Genomic DNA, 20,938 nt, shown 5'->3' with positions numbered 1-20,938 from the left:
TGAGGTTTTTATGAACTGACGGATCATATTTAATGGTCCCTTCTTTATTAATCATTTGGATATACAGCTCCAGATTTGGAGTACAGGTTTTTTCTTGGAGTACTGCACCATTTGTTCCATACAATGTGCTTTATCAGCTGTGTTCTGTCTCAAATGTGCAGACTTTTCTTAAGAGATATTAATGCCTTGTTGGTGGAAAACCATATATGAATTATGTTCATGTTATTTTGGTGGCGTGTTATTTTGTGCATTTTTATTTCTTGTTTGGATGACTAATATTCTTGTTTGAGATTGCTCGGAGGACTTCATACAATTAGGAAAATGTTATTAAGTAATGAAAAGTATTCGAGATAGCAGGGAGAACTTTAAAGATTACGAGTATGTTGTTTATTTAGGGAAAATATTTCTTACTAGGGCTTGATTAGTTTGGTACTGACAATTGCAACACGACGTCTTGAGCTTGATTCCTACTATTTAGCTACACAAAAATGCATATCATACCATGATAGCTTTGTACGCATGGATTTAGACAGGTCCTTGAAGTATCCAGTGGATGGTTAGGGGTATCATTTCTCAGCTCTGAGTGTGTCAGATTGACACCAAACAACAGTTGGTGAGCTTGGGGACAACCGTCATTATCATCGAATGGTGGAGGCACTTTTTTTGTGTGTGTGCCTGCGTGTGTGGAGGCATTCGAATGCTTGTGATTACCGATGCATAGGCTTGAATGACTAAGTGGGTTGATGACTTTTGTGCGGAGGCATTCGAATGCTTGTGATTACCTATGCAATGGCTTGAATGACTAAGTGGGTTGATTATAGTTATGAAAGATGTTTTATCTTGCACATCAAACTTTGTGCTTCACCCAGCTCAAAAACTACTTTTGAGTTCGCAAAACATCCACAATATCAATCTATTCCAAGTTTTATTTTCTAGAGCTCCAAAACAACCTTCAGATTCTAAAGTTTTTTTTTAAAAAAAAACTTCAGATTCCCTGTATATGTGCATTAAATTGACTGTAAATTTTATAGTAGGGTCATGTTGAATTTAGGGCATTTTTGAAGCTTCAAATCTTCTTTTTGTTTTTCTCCACAACAAGGTAGGAAATAATCCTTTAGAATATCTTAATCTCACTCTTGGCACTTCAAAAGTAGTTTTTGAGGTGGGCGTAACACTAGGTTTTATGCATCGGTCAGAACTTGCTCTAATTTTTCATTATGAAATAAGAAAGAACTAGATAAGATCATTTATTATCGAGGAAATCAATATGTGGTAAGGGGGATTGGGGGTTGGGGTTGGGGTTGTAGTTGTGGTTGTGGTGGCAGTAGTCATTATGTTGTGGTTTTTATTTCCACGAACACCATTCGTTAATACTTTTAAAAAATGGGTAGGGGCCCGTTTTTTCCACTGCAAAAAAGGGGATCAATATCATCATTGGCCAATAGATCTGAGATTGGGTAGGTAAGGATGTATCTTCAAAATTTCGAGAATTATTTATTTATTTTTATGATAAATTTTACGTTGTTAGATTTCATATTTGATTACATATGATTGTGATTTTTTTGTACTAAATTAAAAATCATTTCCTTACATTAAATCCCAAAAAATTAAATCCCAAAAAACTAAAGTGAAAATTGGCCTCCACCGTTTCAAAGAGCAAGGGACCATCTATGGCCTTTGAGAAAAGATAAGCGCCGTTGTGGTCAATGTAGCACAACGTAATATGGAGGGCTTTTTTTCCGTCATTTCATAATTTCATTTCACACCCAGGTGAGGCAAATTGTTCATTTGGCCGGGTTCGGCAACATTAACGAGCTCACCGATTACTGTACAGAGAGAGAGAGAGCGAGCGAGAGAGGGAGTACTAAACTTGTGTTTTGCATTAGAAAGAGAGAGAAACCTATTAGAGGAATAGCTGTGTCTTATCTGATTTAGAGAGAGAGAGAGAGGAGATGAAGGGTTTGATTTGCATCCTGATCCTTTCCACCGTGTTTCGGCCATCCGATGCAGAAGGGGTCAGTCCCCTGGAGGCAAAGCAGCTCAGAGACGAGGTAAGCAACCCAACTGTTCTCGACATTGTTTTTTTCAGATACTTATCATTTTCTTCTTCTTCTTTTTTTTGGTAGATTTTTAATTTACTTTCTTCAGTACCAAGATCATCACAAAACCTGTAATTTTGTTGAATTTACCTTCCAATTTTTTATTAACTGAAATGGCGAATGTTGGGAACTAAATGATATGATATACTTTTTCCTTTTTCATCAATCAATTTTCAGTTTTCTCAATCCATATTCCTGGTATTGTTGTCTTGAATGAGAAAAACACTTAAATTTTACTGCGTTGTTCTGTTAATCCTTCAATAGTTGGTATTTTTGTTAATCCTTTAAATTTTTAGGTTCAACAAATGTTTTATCATGCATTTGATGGATACATGGAACATGCTTTTCCCTTGGATGAATTAAGACCATTAACCTGCTCTGGAGAAGACTCACTTGGTTCTTATGCTCTCACTCTTGTAAGTCTGATCCTTCATTTTCTAGGGTTCTCTCTCTCCCATTTGATATATGTTTATTAATGTTTTTTTTTAATAGGGAAAACTATCAAAGTACACCTTACTACTTAGCATTTTACCCATTTATTTTGGTTTAATTTCAAAAAGCTCATCGAAATATGTATAATTATGAGGTGGAATAGTTGAAAATGGCTAAAATGTTTGATTACTGAGGTTTGTTTTGATAAATTTCCCTATATAACATTCCATTCACTCTTGCAATAAGAGCTAAATTAAACTCTGATGGTATGAAACAGATTGACTCATTGGACACATTGGCCTTATTGGGAGACAGTTCACGCTTTACTGCTGCTGTTGAATGGATTGGTCAAAACTTGAGTTTTGATATAGTGGGTATTTTGTGTTTTTTTATGGTTTCTGAGTTAATGATTGAATATATCTGATGAATTTGACCATTACTCTTACAATCATAAAAAGGAAGATGGCAGAAAAAGACTTGCTTTCACAACATCTAGTTGTCATCGGCTAGAAAAAGTATAGATGGATAAATATACCGTTTCATATATTGCATTTGAAACAAATTGATCTGTTTGAACTTTGATTTTTTCTTTTTCTCCACTATGCACATTTCAATCAATTTGAAGATTGACAGTGAATAGATCTAGACAAAGTGTTAATCTTGTATATCCTTCTTCTTTGAGTTTTTGCAATTTTCTCAAGAGCAGGGACATTGCTAACATTATTTTACTCATGATCTTGCAAAATGCATTTGAGCTTACTTATATTTCTAGTAATGGATTGATATCTTCGTGCAAAAACCAATAACTTCAATCGAACTTTCACTGGTCTTGCAGAATAAAACAGTGTCTCTTTTTGAGACCACAATCCGTGTTCTTGGGGGTTTGCTCTCGGCCCATCTTATTGCAAGTGACTATGCTACAGTATGTTATTGGTGTTTATTTGTTTGACTTCATTGATTATATAACTCTAGCATCTTGGCCAAATTTGTGGATATCCATTGTTGTGGAAGGTTTAAATGAATTTCTCTTTGAGCAAGTTACATGAAATATGTAGGACGATGTGTGCTTGCGTGGCTATTTGGATCATCATTTGTTTTGCCAACCTGGTTTTTTGTATTTGCTGGCTGCGTATGGTGTTACATTATGCCATCAACTATTTCTTTGCAGGGTATGAAAGTTGATTCGTATGATGATCAGTTACTTCATGTGGCTGAGGATTTGGGTCAAAGATTACTTCCTGCATTTGAAACTCCAACAGGTATTTTCATTGTTATCATCCAACAGGTATTTTCATTGTTATCATCTCTGGAATGTAGTGAGGAGACACTGATTAAGAGTATGATTAGTTCATAACCTAGGACAAGATGATAATACAACACATTTGTGATGTTAATGTTTGTATTATTTTCCTAATATAGATCATCATCATCATCATTATCATCCTCATTTGAGCTTTAACCGAACTATTTGGGGTCTGCTATATAAATCCTGTTCCACCATTCCGCTCTATCAAGGCTCATACCCTTAGTTAGACCGTAGGTCATCATATCTTTTCTCTTTACTCCCATCCCTGTTCTTTGGGGCTTTCCCCTTGCCTTTTACATCCTTCAATTTGAGCCAAATCACCCCTCCTAACTTGGTTGTTCTTGGTCGATGCTGCACTATTTACCTAATATAAATGATTATTATAAAATAAATATTTATGCAATGTAAATCTGTTATTTTAATGTTTCTGAAATTGATTATTGCTAAGAGATTTTGACTTTGACTTTGACTCTCACTCAGTCATGTGAAATTTGGTTACTTCTGAAATTTAGGTTTAGTTGCAAAATGGGCACATCACTGATGGAGGTGCATCTATAACAAACTTCAGTTGCAATATTTTTCAAAACTCGCTTTATAAATTGTTTCTGACATTCAAATTTTGGCTACTCGGGTTTTGACCATAACTGTGAATCCTTGTTTCGCAAAATAATCCTGTTCTTTGGGACTTGATATGGTTTATGTATCCCATCAAGTCATTGGGACGATATCTGGATAAGGAATGTTTTCCAGTGCAACTTTCTTTTTGTGATTTCTGATTAAATGTCACTGCAGGGATTCCTTTTGGTTCCGTCAATCTATTATATGGAGTTGATGAACATGAAAGCAAGGCAAGGTTTGATAGGCTTGTGTGCTCAATTTTATAAGAGTGTTTCTGGTATCCATGTTTGTTTTTTCCTATTAAAGTCCCCATCAAGGGTTTCATATGATATACCTCTATATATGTATCTTTTAAAATTGTTGGATGAGGCTTGGATTATGATGAGGATATGTTTATTTTGAAGTAAATCATTTAAAAGTCACGGACAAGTGTTCCTCCCACATTTATTTGTAATTGAATCATATGGTCAATATTAATGTTTCATACAGATAACATCAACAGCTGGTGGTGGCACTCTAACAATAGAATTTGGAGTACTGAGTCGCCTGACAGGCAATCCTGGTAACTATTTGCCCCTCGTAATTATTTTATTTTATTTTATTTATCATTGTCCCTGTGTTTTTGTTGCTTAAAGTCGGAAAATAACTGAAACTCCATTTTGTTCCTTTTGACCAGTGGCAAGAAATTTTTAGCTATTTTCTGTTTTGAATTACTTGAAGCTATGGTTGTATTAGACATATATGTCTATGTATATTCTGCTGGAAGTATGGATTTAGTGGGAGCTCTTTGAAGCGCTATTGCATTGTCATTAGAAACTATGGTTGTATTTGACATTTATGTCAATGTATATTCTTCTGGAAGTATGGATTTAGTGGGAACTCTTTGAAGCATTATTGCATCTCTATTCTTTATGTATAAGCCACATCTAAGGGCAGGACACGTCATTCAACTAGGAGGATCCTATAGGTAGAGAGAGTTTAGTGTAGGAGAATAACTTATTTTATTGAGAGATCCCAAAATTGTAGGACATATTGTCCATATAAATTTAGGCTTTATACTTAACATTATGTGCTAAAAATCTCTAACTATATTCCCGGAACTTTTCTAAAATCTGATGATAGCCCAAGGTAAAACATTAAACCCTAAAAATTCTTAAACCAAATTCCGAAGGAAATAATTTGAGAAGCTTGTATTGCTACTGCACTTAGGCTGACTATGAGGAAGTAATTTATCTGGGAAACCAGTTTTAGGTTGTCCCTTCTTTATTCGTCTCATTCCTTTTGAAAAAAAAGCCCGGTAGATATAAAGTATGCCCTTTCTCTTCCTCTGGAGATGTTACTCGCACAAAAGGTGGCAAGGCTGCAATAAGTCTGATTTTTGCATGAAATCGTTGATGAAAATTCAAGAAAATATTTCCTTAAATTATAGATAGAAGTAGGGATGTCTAGAAAGTTGAATTTGGGGGGGGGGGGGGAGGGGGGGGTATCTATAATTTTCCCTTAATTTTAAAACCACCGTCTGGACCATCAGAACACCTATATGCCTAGTTCATTGGGTCATTTTCTTTATATTATTATAATACACATGCATATGTATGGACATTTGTACATACTTGAAAGGGTGTGAATATACACTTGTACATGCATATGCTCTGACTAGAAGTAACACATTCCTTAGAAATTCTTGTTTTTGGTATTTCAGCGGTAGGAATCAGACTTGGGGCAAAGTGTTCACAATCATCAGCCACCAATCTGTAAAGCCCAAGCCTGGATCCTATCTCCTTAGAAATTCAAGTGCCTGATAAAGTTGGACCTTGAAGTGGAGGCAACTCCATTTGGCCTCTTGAAATAGCAGGCTGAAATATTTATTCTACATATATTAAACCATAGTTAAGGGGTGGATGTGTGGCATTCAATTGGATGGAAGCCCTAATGTATGAGGGAATGTAGTGTATGTACCCTAGAAAGAGAGATTAAGATTCAAGACTAAGGTATTTAGAGAGAGATTAGGGTAGGCATTCGGTCTTTTTCTATGCCTAAAATTTTTGCGTAAGCGATGTCTCATCTCTCTCCATCTCTCTAGTTGAAAAGAGGATATATCAGGAAACTACCTATAATCTAATCAAATCAGGCAATCTCTCATCTCTGTCATTCTCTCCAATCGAAATTAGCTATTAAGAAACTACCTACAGTTGAATCAAGTCAGGTCCCTACCTTGAGAGATTTTGAGTGAGAGAGAGACAGATTTTAGAGGACATAGAGACATGAGAGATTGTACTTTCTAATAAGAAGTGTAAATCCAATCCAATCTAAGCCGAATCCAATTCCTTTCTAGACCCTTTCGTGAATTTTAAAAAACCCAATTCAAATCGCTCTAGGTTCTACCTAATTCATGTTGAATGAATATTGGGTGGCCTGATTTCCATCTTTCTCTCTCTCTCTCTCTCTCTCTCTCTCTCTCCATGCTGAAAGCAAACTTATCTAAGTATCCCCCCTCTCTTTCCCAGTTTCCCGTCTCTCTCTCTCGCTCTCTCTCCCTATCTCCCACCATATTTACAAAAATCTTATCTAAGTATCTCTTCCTACCTTTTTTGGTAAGTTGGCAGGAAAAAAGTCTTCCACCCAGCTATTCTCTTGTAAACCTACACAAAGTTTTTGGGGAAAACATCTCATCGTACAATTTCATAATCTCTCTCTAATCATTTTTCTATTCCATAATATCAGCCTCTCACCTCATGCTATATCAAAGCATTATGTAGAGGAGGGTTTATATCAGATCACAGAAGCAGCATGTAGAGGAAGGTTTACAATGGTTTGGGGTCTCCACAAGGAATTTTTTACATCATATTATTTTATCATATGATGGGCCTATTCCTCCTTTTATTCCTCTATAAAAGTAAGTTGATATTTTTAAAAATAAAAAAGAAATTCACAAGCTAGAATTTTCTATTACTTTCGTGTTAAGAACTTTGTTATGATTACTTTTCTTTTGTAACAATTGATTTGATGTCATAAATGGCAACAATCATGCTATATCTAAACTTATTTGCTAATTTTTGTATTATCGGATTGTGAGCAATGCTGCAATTTTCATTTATTGCATAATGCTCTCAAAACATGTCCAAAGCACATTTGTTCCATTACTCCAAATAAAATTACAATGGTAACTAGATGTAAGTTTGTAAAACCCATTAAAATTTAGTTATCCATTCTTGATTTCTGGCAGCCTTTGCTGATTAAGCTCTTAACTCAAATATACAGTATTTGAGAAAGTGACGAAGAACGCAGTTCGTGGAATATGGGTTCGACGCTCTGAAATTGATCTTGTTGGTGCCCACATAAATGTTTTTACTGGGGAATGGACACAAAAGGTGATTTTTCAGTTTCTTCGGCAGTCAAAGGGAGTTGCATCTCAAAACTTTTCAACAATTACTTTTTAATCTTATTTAAAAGTAGTACATATGTTTGTTTCCGGTACGCTCTATGCATAAGTGAGCATGACTCTTCTGTGAAGGTAATCTACTTCTGCGTGACAAATTGTTGCAAAATTTATTTTGTACTGAATCAGTAGTTCTGTACTTCACTTTCTCAATTCTAATATTGAAATGTAAACTGAAGACCATAGCTTTGGGGCGTACTTTATATTGTTATTATGATATGTGAATTGTATGGCCTCTGGAACTTCATGGTCAATTTGACATGTGTAATTACTGTGCATATTAGAATGTTTCTTTTATGTAGGAAGATCTCATAATTGAATATTTGAATTTACTTAATGAACTGTCCTCTTTCCAATCCACTTTCGAAGCTTTTTCTTTGGCTTTAATAATCCAAATGTTTTAACTTTATCATTCTGCAGTTATAGTGACTTCTATAAAATATCTACTAGGTGACGATGAACCATGTATTAGGATGAAGAAATTTTAGTGAGCACTGGTAATGAGATTTTAAGCAATCAAGGCATATCATCGGTGGTTTCTGTTATTAGTTTTAGTTAGTAACTATTATCAAATGCCTGGATACGGATTCATCATCATCATCATTTGGGGTTGGCTACATAATCATGATTCACCATTCTGCTCTATCAAGGGCCATACAATGAGTCAGACTATAAGTCACCATTTCTATTCTCATTACTTCCACCATGTCCTTTTGGGCCTTCCTTTTGCTTTTTAAGAGCCTTCCACTTGAACCAAATCGCTCCTTTGAACCAGTGTTGTATTAGGGCCATGTTGCACATAGCCGGCCCACTTAAGTCTACATTCCCTCATCTTATTGACTTTTGGAGCCACCTTAATTTCCCTGATATGTATTCATTTTGAATTCTATCTTTTCTTGTCATGCCACTCATCTATCTCAACATCTTCATCTTAGCTACACTCATCCTATGGATATGTTATTTCGTGACTGCCCAACATTCCATCCAATAAGGCATAGCTGGTTTTATAGCCGTCCTATAAAACTTCACCATCAATTTTATTGGTATGCTGCGATCACATAAAACTCTGGATGCACATCTCCATTTCACCCACCTAGCTGTAATTCTATACGCGACATCTTCTCTATGTACTCTTGGACTATCAACCCAATTGGATAAGTGGGAACACCATATCATGGAATCCTTACTTTCTCAGGGCTCTAAGTGACTAAGAGATCCCTACCGTCCTCAAAACTCTCCTCCCTTCTCCATTCCTCTTCTCTCTCTTCTATCTGCCTTCCTCATATGGATCCCAGCTTCTACAAGCATCGTCTCAGTATCCTCCTTTCATCGCCTTATCTCCCCCCTTACTATACTGTCCTTGTGACGGTCAGCTATTGCCAAAGCTTGGATCAAATTTATTTCTCCTAGACTACAGGTCTTTAATTGGGTCGGGCTTTGGGAAAGAATTCTCTCCGTGAACCAACTACAAAGAAAAGGCCTGCAGATCCCTAACAGATGCGCTATGTGCCTATTGGAGGAGGAAACAAACTCCCACTTATTCATCCATTGCACATTTGCGAGCCAGCTCTTGAAGCACTTGCTTCAACAATTTGGCTGGTCATGGGTCACACCGGAATCAGTTCCGCAGCTTTTCCAGCAAATATTGTTTCTACCATGGCCCAATTCAGGTGCTATGCTTTGGAAGACAGCCGTGGCAGCCATTCTCTTGTCGATCTGGAAGAAACGCAACAATAGAATCTTTCGGGGGCAGCAGTCTCACCATCAAAAAGTGTTGGAATCCATCAAGTCCTTGGTGATCTTCTAGGCCACCAACCATATCCACTTCAAGCTTCTCTCAGCCTTTGACTGTCACCTCAATTGGACCACCATTCTTCATCACAGGCCTAGACAAGTGACCCGTGCTTCCCCTCTGGAGACACCCTCGGACCAAGACCACTCCAAACTCAATTTTGACGGTTGCTCCCTTGGTAATCCTGGCTCAGTGGGCATCGAGGGCATCTTTAGAAACCACATGGGCCTCTCCCTTCTTACCTTCCCCTCCCCTATCGGCATTGCGGATTCCACCTTGGCGGAATCCCGTGCCTTTCTGGAAGGCCTCAAACACTTCACCCTTCCTGAAGCACTGTTTTGATTGTAGAGGGTGACTCAAGAAATGTAATTTCCTGGGCCTCTCGTGAGGCTGCCCCACTCTGGAGTCTATTGACCATCTTTAATGAGATTTACTACATTTCCAGGCATATACAGGTCTCATGGATGCATATCTAGGGGGAGGCCAACCAAGTGGCCGACACTCTGGCCAAGCAAGGCGCTTCAATGGAAGTGACCTAATCTATGTTGTTATGCATCTTACGCCCCATTTTTGTATTACCATTATCTCTTTTTTGTATTTATTGTATCCGCTTGTATTGCAGATTTTGGTTTAATGCCACATCCTCAGTGACTGTTTTTGGCCCAGGAGTAGGCAGTTTTTATATATTGTAAACTCTTATACGTAATACAATGTTAACAATTTCAATATATATATGGAAAACTCTTCCCAACGTGGCGAAAATGAACAATGATTTCGTCTACCCTCATCACCGTGCAAACTTCATCCCACGGTCACAGTTGTCTAGTAGTGTTTCAATTTTTATTTATTTTTCTACAAATTCATATTACTTGAAATTTGGAGCGTGTGTACATCTTAGTGAGGTACACCTAATAAAAATATGAAAAAAATAATTTGTAAAATATACATTGACCAAAATACCCTCAAAAATTTACGGGGGTATTTTGGTCAATTTAAATTTTGCGAATTGTTTTTTTCATATTTTTATTAGTTGCGCCTTACTAAGATGTACACACGATCCAAATTTCAGATCATTCCGATTAGTAAAAAAAAAATGAAAATTGAAACACTACCGGACAACTGTGACCGTGCGCTAAAGTTTGGATGGTGATGAGGTTAGGCGAAATAACTGTAAATTTCCGCCTATAGGCGTTTTGTAGTATTTTCCTATATATATATATATTGAAAATATTATCTTTTAGGTATTTCTTAGCCATCATCTTAACTACTTCCTCATTTCTAGTTCTATTATTATTAAACTTGCATTCCATATGGTTGTATCATGGATTAAAATAAATGGGAAATACATTGGGAGTATGAAACTTACCGTTCCTGCTCTATTTTTAATTATTCTCACATCTTTTTCTGTAGGATGCTGGAATAGGGACAAGTATTGACTCCTTCTACGAGTATCTTCTGAAAGTAAGTTCTTATAACCCAAATTTAAATAAAGAAATGCAAGTATTGTACTGTTCTTGGATACTATGTATTTGCAATGTGTATCAGAAGTAGTGGGCTTGGAATATATGCTGGATACAAAGTGAAATAGTTACCAAACTAATTTTTCACAATATTGGCATACCTCAGCCCTGTATACATTGGATGTGGAAATAGTTATCAGATTAGTTCAACAACCATACTCTCAATAAATTCTCCCAAGTGATATTCCTGTTGTTAATTGCCCATATGACTCTTCCTCTTAATTTGATAGAAATTGATTGTACGGGTACAAGTGGTCTCTAATCCTAGGAGAAAGTATACCAAGAATGGGTAAAGTTCAAACATATGAGTGCACAAATGACCATACTACTCCTTATGATGGATGTGCAACAGGCATAAAAATGACAACTGCTACTAATTATGCAAAATACGAATGTAAAAGTACTCTCAACGGTTCATACTTGCTGGTTGATCATTATAAAAGTGTGTTCCCAGCTGACCAAGTCATTGAGCTCTACAATCCTAAAGATTACTCGAGAAAACATCGACATGTTTTATTTGAGTTTAGCTTCTAGATACTTATGCATTATTGTGTCCATTATTGTTTTCATGTTTATTATTAAGCAGGCCTATTTATTATTTGGAGATGAAGAGTACCTGTACATGTTCCAGGAAGCCTACAGGGCTGTAATGCACTACCTGCATAATGATCCTTGGTAACCTGCTTTGTTCTATATTCTGTAGTTTGAACTACTGTTTCTTGGAAGTCATTATATTTTTGTACAGAGTTCAAAGTATTATTAGGGCCATATCTGTAGGTATGTGGAGGTCAATATGAATTCTGCTGCTGTAGTGTGGCCGTTATTCAACAGTTTACAGGCATTCTGGCCTGGTCTTCAGGTACTTACATCCTCAATGCGTAAATATGAAGCTATGGATTTATTTTATAGTGTGCAACTTATATGTTTAAAAGAATAAATAACTGACATACTGTTTCTTTTTGAAAAGGTTTTAGCTGGGGACGTTGAACCTGCCGCACGTACACACAAGGCCTTCTTCAGTGTTTGGAAGAGGTACGGTTTTACCCCTGAGGGTTTTAATCTTGCGACATTCAGTGTTCAGGTATAACACTCAGCCGTACACTTAAGTTTAAAGTTTAATCAATTAAACCATGATATTTATGTGATACATTATGTATTCCAGAATGGTCAGAAGAGCTATCCGTTGCGACCAGAGTTAATTGAGAGCACATATTGGCTATTCAAAGCCACAAGAGATCCAATGTTAGTATTAAATCCAATTAAACTGTTTTCAATAATTACATGCTGTACTGCTCCATTGTTTGCTGCATCCGTAATTTATACACGTGTTTTTCCTATTGTAAGAAATGCTATCACGCTCCAGTTCTGCAAAATGCAGAAGATGCGCTTCTTCTTTGGTTATGGGACCATACATCTTGAAAATCGAGTTCTCGAAATTCAATTTTTAAAATTGATGACAATGCATCTCAATTTTGCACGAGCTTTACCAGCTTGTTTCCATAGAGCAATAAATCTTCCTTCTCAAATCGTATGATGAACAAGCTATGTTTAAATGTATAGCATGAGATTTTTGGGAAATCAGTTTCTATGACACCAATGCAGCCCAAATTTTTTATTATTGCTTTGTGCTTACTAGACATTTTGAAACTGCTTTTGAGGTACATGAAGTTTCTTTTTCTTCATAGCCTCCCCACCACATCTGTGAGATTTCTTATGTGCCGGTAAAAATTTATCTGTTCTTCCTCGCTTTCTTTGAGGAATTCTACAAGAAGGAGGCCCTACACAAGGCTCTCAATGCAACGTTCATAGCCCTTGTTCCCAAAGTCGAACGGGCTGAGGAACTCAAAGACTTCCATCCCATAAGCCTCATCAGCAGCACTTACAAAATCCTCTCCAAGGTCCTCGCCTCCTTGCTCAGAGAGGTATTACCCCAGCAAGGGGCATGGGCTTTTGCTAAGGATCGCCAAATACTTGATGGAGCCCAAGTAGCCCATGAGTGTTTACACTCAAGACATCTCCAAAACCCCTTGTATCATCTTAAACTTGATTGGGAAAGGGCATACGATCATGTTGACTGGGAGATCCTTGACGATACCCTATCTTGCATGGGTCCGGCTCGCGGTGGAGGCTTTGGATTCACAGTTATATTAGCAACCCCCACTTCTCTGTCCTAATCAATGGATCCCCCAAGGGGTTCTTCCCCTCTTCTCGTAGTCTTCCTCCTTGCAATAGTGGCAGAAGTTTTCACCCGCTCAATTCAGAGACTCTTCCATTTGGGTCTCTTGCATGGGTTCAATATCTCAGCTCACGGCCCACTTATTAGCCATCTCCAATATGCAGATGAGATGTTAGTCATTTGCAAAGTCTCCCCCCAGGAGGTTGACACCCTTCTCCTCTTCCTCGAGTGATTTGAATGGGCTACCGGTTTTAAAGTCACCATGAACAAGACAAAAATGATAGGGGTGGCCCTGGACCTCCCTTCTACCCAGGCCCTTAATGACCAATGGGCTCTCTAGCCAAGAACCTCCCCTCCACCTATTTAGGCCTTCCCCTCTGTCTTGGTAAACCTAAACATAGACTGTTGGCCCACATAATTGGCAAATTTGACCGTAAGTTTGCTTTATGGAAGGCCTGGTATCTCTCTTTTGCTGGTCAAGCCACCCTTATAAAGGCCACTCTGTCCAATGTGCCCATATACCAGACCCCCCTTTTTCTTATGCTAGCATCCATCTGTTCTTGGCTTGAACAACTCATGAGAAATTTCGTATGGGCCAGAGATGATCATCACCGAAAAATTCACCTTGTCTCTTGGGAGAAAATCTGCTCACCACATCACACAAGGGAGCTTGGCATTCAGGTTCTTAGGAAGGCAAACATAGCTTTGCTGGGAAAGTGGTGGTGGTGATACACCACCCAAGAAAACCACCTGTGGAGGAATGTGATTCGCCACAAATATCACCTCCACAACCAATCCTCTTGGGTGCCAAACTGCAGAGCTACCAGTAGATCCTCTGGCATTTGGCGATCAATCCTCAGCATTCTCCATCCTTTCAAAAACTTTACCCGCTTCCATCCAAGAGCCAGCACAAACATTAGGTTCTGGCTCAATCTTTGGATTGGCCAGTCCCCTCTTAAAGACCTCTTCCCCTCTCTCTGCCTTCTTGCACTCAATTGCCAAGCCACCGTAGCGGACTATCTCCCTCCCCATGGATCCTCAAGAACCTGGAGACGCTCACCCTCAGTTGAAGAGTTGCAGGAATATTTAGAACTTTCCTCCCTACTTCGCTCCACCTTTCTCCCTCTCTTTGGACCAGACTATAGATCATTTGGTGCCCATCACCTGCTGATGAATTCACACTCTCCTTTCTACAAAAAGCTTCTTGAACTACCTGCTTTCCCACATGCCCCTACCCCAATCAAAGCAAAAGCTTGGTGCACCCCTCCCCCTTCCACAAAGATCAAGGTATTCACGTGGATAGCCCTTGCTGAGAGGGTCCTCATGGTAGACCAACTGCAAAGAAGAGGTATACCTATCCCCAACTGTTGCACCCTATGCCACGCTGTGGAAGAAACCAACGCACACCTCTTTCTCCACTGCCCTTTCGCATATGAATTGTGGGGTGCCCTGCTTCGACACTTTGGCAATGGGTGACTCCTTGCTCGTTTCCCTCCCTCCGCCCTCTTCCTTGGGCAAATTCTGGAATCGTGCTTTGGAAGACCTCAAAGGCAGCCTCACTTTGACCGTTTGGATCGAGCACAACAATAGGATATTTCAGGGTGATTCATTATCCCCAATGGCCCGCTTTGACAACCCAGGTGATATTTTGGGCCTCCAATCACCCCCTATTCAAAGGCTTCCCGTCCTCGGCATTCCATCAGAACTGGCAGGCCTTGCTTCACCTCGAACATCAGCAACCTTCTCGTGCGTCACTCTGGAGACCCCTTGAGTATGGCCTAGTTAAACTGAATTTTGGTGGCTGCTCCTTAGGTACCCAGGCCCTGCTGGGATTGTAGGCCTTTTCCAAAATCACCAAGGTTCTATCCTGGCCTCTTTCTCGAAACCCATTGGCCATGCTGGTACCCAATCAGCAAAGGTGCTGGCCCTCCTTGAAGCGCACAAACCTTCCTGGAGCCCTGGACTGATAATCGAAGGTGACTCTCGGAATACTATTGCCTGGGCTTCAGGCTCCACTGCTTGCCCTTGGTACCTGCTGCACATCTTCGATGAAATTTCGACCTGACAAGCTCCCTCCCTTACTTCTGGAATCATGTTTGGCGAGAGAGCAACACAGACGCAGATGCCCTTGCCAAGGCTGGTGCTACCTCAGCTAGCGATTGAGTGGATTTTTTTAAGTCTCAGTCATTTCTTAGATTGCAGCCCCTCCCCCCACCGCCCTCCCCAGCCCTCCTCTTCTTTAGAATCCCCTCTCTTGTCTTCTCCCACCCTTTGAGGTGTTGTACGAAGCGTCCCTCTCAGGGGGAGCCAATTTTCGATGTACATAGCTTCCTTTGCAGAATCACATTTTTGTACTCGATGTCCTTTAATACAATACACTTTCAATATATATATATATATTTGTGCTGGTTAACTATGTTCGGAGGACTGATGGCTCCCCATTTTCAAAAATGGCCAATAAATAGTACCGATGACCATTTGTGCTTCACCATTTTTCTGAGGGAAAGGATACACTAATCTCATAGACTATAGAAAACTATAATTTGTTGCAGCTAGCACTGCCCCATGAAATGATTTGACTTCTGTGGAGAAGGGGAAGCTACCATCAGGGCTATCTTCTATTCTGGTGGGGCCCCCTCCCTCCATCACCATCCATCATTGCATTGGATAGTGATGACCCCATCCTTTAATACAATACAGTTGAGACTTCAAAAAAAAAAAAAACGTAAAGTATTTGTGCTGGTTAGCTATGTTCGGAGGACTGATGGCTCTCCATTTTCAAAAATGCCCATGCCCAATAATAATACCGATGACCTTGTGCTTCAGCATTTTCTAGAGGGAAAGGATACACTAATCCCATAGACTATAGAAAACTATATTGTAGCAGTCACCATTGCCCCATGAAATGATTGACTTCTGTGGAGAAAAGGAAGCCACCATCAGGGCTGTCTTCTCTTCTGGTGGGGCCTTCCTCCCTCCTTCGCCATCCATCATTGCATTGGACAGTGATGACTCCAATGGACTAAAATTTTCCATAGTGCATGGGATATATTATGTTGTCCTTCTGATTGAGTATTTTCTTCCATCATCTTTATTTGGTTATTGACTCCCATCAATTAATATTTATACTCCGCATATGCAGGTATCTTGATGCTGGACGTGACATGGTTGCTAGCTTGCAATATGGTGCCAGGTGCCCGTGTGGATATTGCCATATCACAGATGTGGAGTCTCACAAACAAGAGGACCATATGGAAAGCTTTTTTCTTGCTGAAACAGTACGGGTCATGTAATATAGCAGATTCTAGTTCTGTCTCTGTCGAAAGTTCTTTTTTAAATGCTTTCTTTCGAAGCTTTGTGAAGTACTTTTGAGTAGTCTATAATGTCCTCTAATTGAAAATGATTTCAGGTTAAATATCTGTGGCTTCTTTTTGATTTGGCTGTGAGTGCAGACAACATGGTCGAAAATGGTCCTTATAGGTACAAAAAACCTGCAAGCAGTATTACAATTAAAATGCTTTTTATTTTGTTTTCTAACTGACTTCATGTGGGAGATGTTACACGTATAGGTATATATTCAGCACAGAAGGCCACTTATTTCCCATATCTCCTGAGATATCTCTGGTAGAAGAGCACTGTTCATATTTTGGGGCATTTTGCAAGGGCAAGGAGAGGCATACACATAAAAAATCTGATGCCTATGATCATCTTGAGACAAACAAAACCAGAATATATTCAGATGGGGGTCAAAGTGTTTCACTCCAATCAGAGACTTCAATTTCTACCTCTGGGTTTATCAAGGTTGCTCTCAGTTTGTATCCACATGCGGCTTATTGAAGTGAAATTATTATAATCCATCAGACTACGGGAAACCCACTGCTGTTGGATTGTCAACACCCATTGAAATGGACAATGATGGGAGTGTCGGACCAACCAGAGCAAGTGATGAACCCAAATGGTGTGCCGTCTCAAATGGTGTGCCGCACATTCTCTCCATCACAGTCGATCATTATAATGGGTGGTACCGACCCATGGTCCACTGGATTATACTATGCTTTGTACTTTATAAGAAAACCCCTAAATTAAGGCCTATATCTGAATGCTTATCTCATATTGGGTGTTGCATCTTTCAGGGGCTCTGCCCAGGGGTGTCCCATAGGAGGAAGCTTGGCATAACCTATTCAACAGATGAAGGGAAACAAATGAAGAAAATGCACATCGATGACTCTAGACATTCCCACCATTTTCAGGATTTGCAAAGGCCTTCCTCGATTCGAATTTCTAGTCTGAAACACAAATATGTAGTATTATATAATGAGGGTGATGAGAGGAAAACAGATACTTCAAATCAAGTGGCCTCGACTGATGGCCATGACATGGATAGGGGAGATACGGTGCCTAATTCAAGTGATGATTCCCTGCCTGCAAGAACTATTGCGGCTTTCTAGTGAATACCCAATTTGATTGGGGTATCATCATCAATGAACTGGGAATCTTTCGAGTTGTCCATTGTATTGAATTAAAGCTCAAGTTTTCCATGAAAAACCTTCATTATTGGGTTCAGGTATGCTATAAAACTGACTGGACAAGTTGAATGATAACTGCATTGAGTTACAAGTATGATTCTGTGATTACAGCTTCATTTTAACGGTGATTGAGCCACAATTTGCTATTACTTTGTGTTGAAACCATCCCTAATTTGACATTTGTCCACACTATATATTTGTTGACCAACTTTGCTTCGTCTTTCCTGATTTTGCAGTGAGATAGAGTAACTTGGAAGAGAATGTGAAATGGACCTCAATGATTAAACTGCGACGGAACAGGGTTAAGAAGTCTATACTAATCTGATTACCATGCCTTGAAGCATCACACTAATTCTTTCTTGATTTAGAAATTTGAGGTTGCTTTAAATTCATATAATTGTTCTCTTTATCACCCAAAAAAAGATATAATTGTTCTATGAATTTTGCTTTCAATTTCTTGTGATGTATGTCTCACATGTGGCAGACTAACTGAAAGAATTCATTCTTGCTTGATAGATGAAGTCAACATTTTAAGATTCAAAAAGATGATGTTGATAATATTAATATTAATCAGTCTCTGAACCATATTTTGAGGGAGTTCAATTCTCTTCCAAAATCATGAGTGCAGATTAATAGTTTTAACATTGAATATCTCCTCCATTGACATTGATGTTATCGTGCTTCGTTTTTTCTTTCTAATCTTCTTCCACTGGATTTCGTGTATGCCTTTTTTTTGGATATGTTAATGCGGGAATGGAGGGTGGGACGTTATGTTGAGGCATCCCAAACCCCTTTGACCACGGATGCACCAACCCCATTCCCAAGACTTGGTGTATTACTTTTGTTTCTGTTTGTCTACACCATGGGATATCCAAAACAGAGTGGGATCAAATTATTAAAATGCCTTTGCCTGTTCTAGATTTGAAGCCTGGAATAAGATACTTCAATGATAAAATAGACGTGTTTGGTACTTGGTACAAGCGGGGGTAGTTTCACTACGTGGCTCGATTACTTAAGTCTGAGTCGAATGACGTAACAACCTTTGATTGATGTGTGTTCCAATCCTTGTACAAGAGGTTTCAATGAAAAAGATGTTGTATGGAGGGGTGCAAATGGGGCTACCAGGGCTTGAAATTAGGGCCTGGTTGCTCAATGAATGAGCCTAAGCCTTGGAATAAAGGCTCTATGTAGCCTCGTTATTTGACTTTTCAAGTTGAAAATGGATGCAAACAGGTCGGCTTGGAAACCGGCCTTGAAGGTTTCGTTTGGCATGGATTGGGCTCATCAGATCAGGCTCTACACGTCTTTGCTAAGCCTAGTTGCTTGAACCCCTAGCTTTAGTTTGGAAACCAAAATAGGCAGGGTTTTTTATGTATTTGACTTGAGCTATAAGTAGGAAATATATAAAAATAGAATACGAGTTCATTATTCTAAATCTAGAATACGAGTTCATTACCATCATTCAAGTTTTATCCGAATTATTTTGAGATGGCTACATGAATCATGTTTCTTCAGTTTTCACAATTATTAAGGTGTCATACTCTCAACAAAACTTAATATTTTTTAAAAAATCCATCTTCATTTTTGGTGGACAAATGATGCACCATTTGATGAAATTTTTAGGTTATGGTGATTTCTTCATACAAATTCTTTTGAACCTACTCTAGAGTATTTATTTATGTTTCCAAGGAATTTAAAAATAGCAAACTAAGTGGTTTGGGATGAGGGTGAGATAGGATGTAAGGTGAGTCTCCCTGGATGAGAGAGAGCTTCGAGCTTACCTCCTTTAAGTTTGGATATGATTGACCAATAAGACGTTTCTAAAGTTTTGGGGTTAGTCTACTTTGAAACAATGACAAATCTATATGTGAAGAGGGTAAATCTAAGATATTGCATTTCAAAAAATGACTTCTTTGGGTTGTTTATGATTGTGCCTTTGTTCTATTAGGCCTGGCAATGGGCCGGCGGTCTGATTCGGCTCGGTCAGGCTGAGCCCAAAAAACTATGGCCTATGCCAGAAGATGTGGCTGACGGCCAGGCCACCACAACCCAGGGTAGGGCAAGGCAGCCTTGTTGGCTGGCCCTTATTTACTTACTTTTTATTTTTTATTGGATTGTATTTGGACAGGCCCAGCTCTGTCAGGACCAAGCTCAGGCTAAGGCCGAGACCACTTCACCCTGGTTAGAGCCATGCCGGCTTGGGCTGACCTTGCCAGGATTAGAGCCGGGCTAAGGCCTAGCACGGGCCGTTGCCAGCCTTATGATCTCTCAAAGATGAGAAGGCCCACGGCATAGGGAAGATGGGAGAGAGTATTATTGGGAACCCAGGTGGTTGGAGTCTCCCTTTTCAAAGCCCATTCTCACCCTTCAAATAGCAAAAAGAGATGTCATTGAGGAGAATGAAGTAGTTGTTGTGAGACACATTTTAAAATTAATTTATTTATAAACCAATTTATTCTTCAACATCATCATCCGAACATTATTTTAAGTTTTCCACTATTTGAGTGCAAAAAGAGATGTCATTGAGGAAAATGAAGTACTTAGGTGTTGTGAGTCATAATTTGAAATTAATTTATTTATAAACCAATTTATTCTTCATCATCATCATCCGAACATTATTTTAAGTTTTCCTCTATTTGAGTTTGGAAATATGATCCATCATTCGTTCTTTACTAAAATGTTAATGGATGTCAATTTTTTATTAAAAGCTAGTTCTTCTTTTTTTCTTTTTATCCATGCCATAGATTATACACACTTAAAATTAGCTTAAAAATGCTCTAGATAAGTTGAAACAGATCCTTACTAAGGCTAACGGCATGAGTTAATACTAAGTTTGTTAGCGATAGAATTTAAAATTCACTTTAAAATTACCACAACGAGTATTTAAAAAATAAAATAAAATCTAATGCGTACAATAATATCCTGGATCGTCAATAACATTAACTTTGTTAGCGATAGAGTTTAAAATTCACTTTAAAATTACCACAATGAGCATTTAAAAAATAAAATAAAATCTAATGCGCGCTATAA

The 20,938-nt window shown here is 38.6% G+C and overlaps 1 protein-coding gene across 8 annotated transcripts; it reads left to right on the top strand.

The window, feature by feature from the left end:
- The first annotated feature begins 1,951 nt into the window (after positions 1-1,951).
- On the top strand, positions 1,952-18,511 carry LOC18429526 (Glycosyl hydrolase family 47 protein). Of its 8 annotated transcripts, none has more exons than XM_088861594.1 (18): positions 1,952-2,051; positions 2,396-2,515; positions 2,809-2,901; positions 3,367-3,453; positions 3,700-3,790; positions 4,630-4,685; positions 4,945-5,017; positions 7,717-7,826; positions 11,097-11,147; positions 11,793-11,881; positions 11,984-12,065; positions 12,174-12,238; positions 12,369-12,448; positions 16,525-16,660; positions 16,792-16,862; positions 16,952-17,183; positions 17,516-17,946; positions 18,145-18,511. In XM_088861594.1, the coding sequence occupies exons 1-13, from the start codon at positions 1,953-1,955 to the stop codon at positions 12,403-12,405; spliced, it is 1,053 nt and encodes a 350-aa protein (XP_088717720.1). In that variant the 5' UTR covers position 1,952; the 3' UTR covers positions 12,406-12,448; positions 16,525-16,660; positions 16,792-16,862; positions 16,952-17,183; positions 17,516-17,946; positions 18,145-18,511. The 8 variants fall into 8 exon arrangements, with proteins under 8 accessions (XP_088717720.1, XP_088717719.1, XP_006838875.1 ...); XM_088861593.1 differs by having other exon boundaries at positions 16,525-16,671; XM_006838812.4 differs by having other exon boundaries at positions 12,174-12,287.
- The last annotated feature ends 2,427 nt before the right edge of the window (positions 18,512-20,938 follow it).

Source organism: Amborella trichopoda, chromosome 3 (assembly GCF_054954075.1).
Source record: "Amborella trichopoda isolate Santa Cruz 75 chromosome 3, AtrichopodaSantaCruz75HAP2 v2.0, whole genome shotgun sequence".
NCBI classification, from domain to species: domain Eukaryota; kingdom Viridiplantae; phylum Streptophyta; class Magnoliopsida; order Amborellales; family Amborellaceae; genus Amborella; species Amborella trichopoda.
Note: the sequence above shows the minus strand (reverse complement) of the source record. Positions and strands in the feature narration are given on the sequence as shown.

What these genes read in the sequence shown, in the direction of transcription:
- LOC18429526 (XM_006838812.4), top strand. Translation starts at nt 1,953, where the DNA reads ATGAAGGGTTTGATTTGCATCCTGATCCTTTCCACCGTGTTTCGGCCA. An exon ending in TTGCAAGTGACTATGCTACA is followed by an intron (nt 3,454 to 3,699) that starts GTATGTTATTGG and finishes ATTTCTTTGCAG; the next exon opens with GGTATGAAAGTTGATTCGTA. An exon ending in CTACCTCTGGGTTTATCAAG is followed by an intron (nt 17,184 to 17,515) that starts GTTGCTCTCAGT and finishes TGCATCTTTCAG; the next exon opens with GGGCTCTGCCCAGGGGTGTC.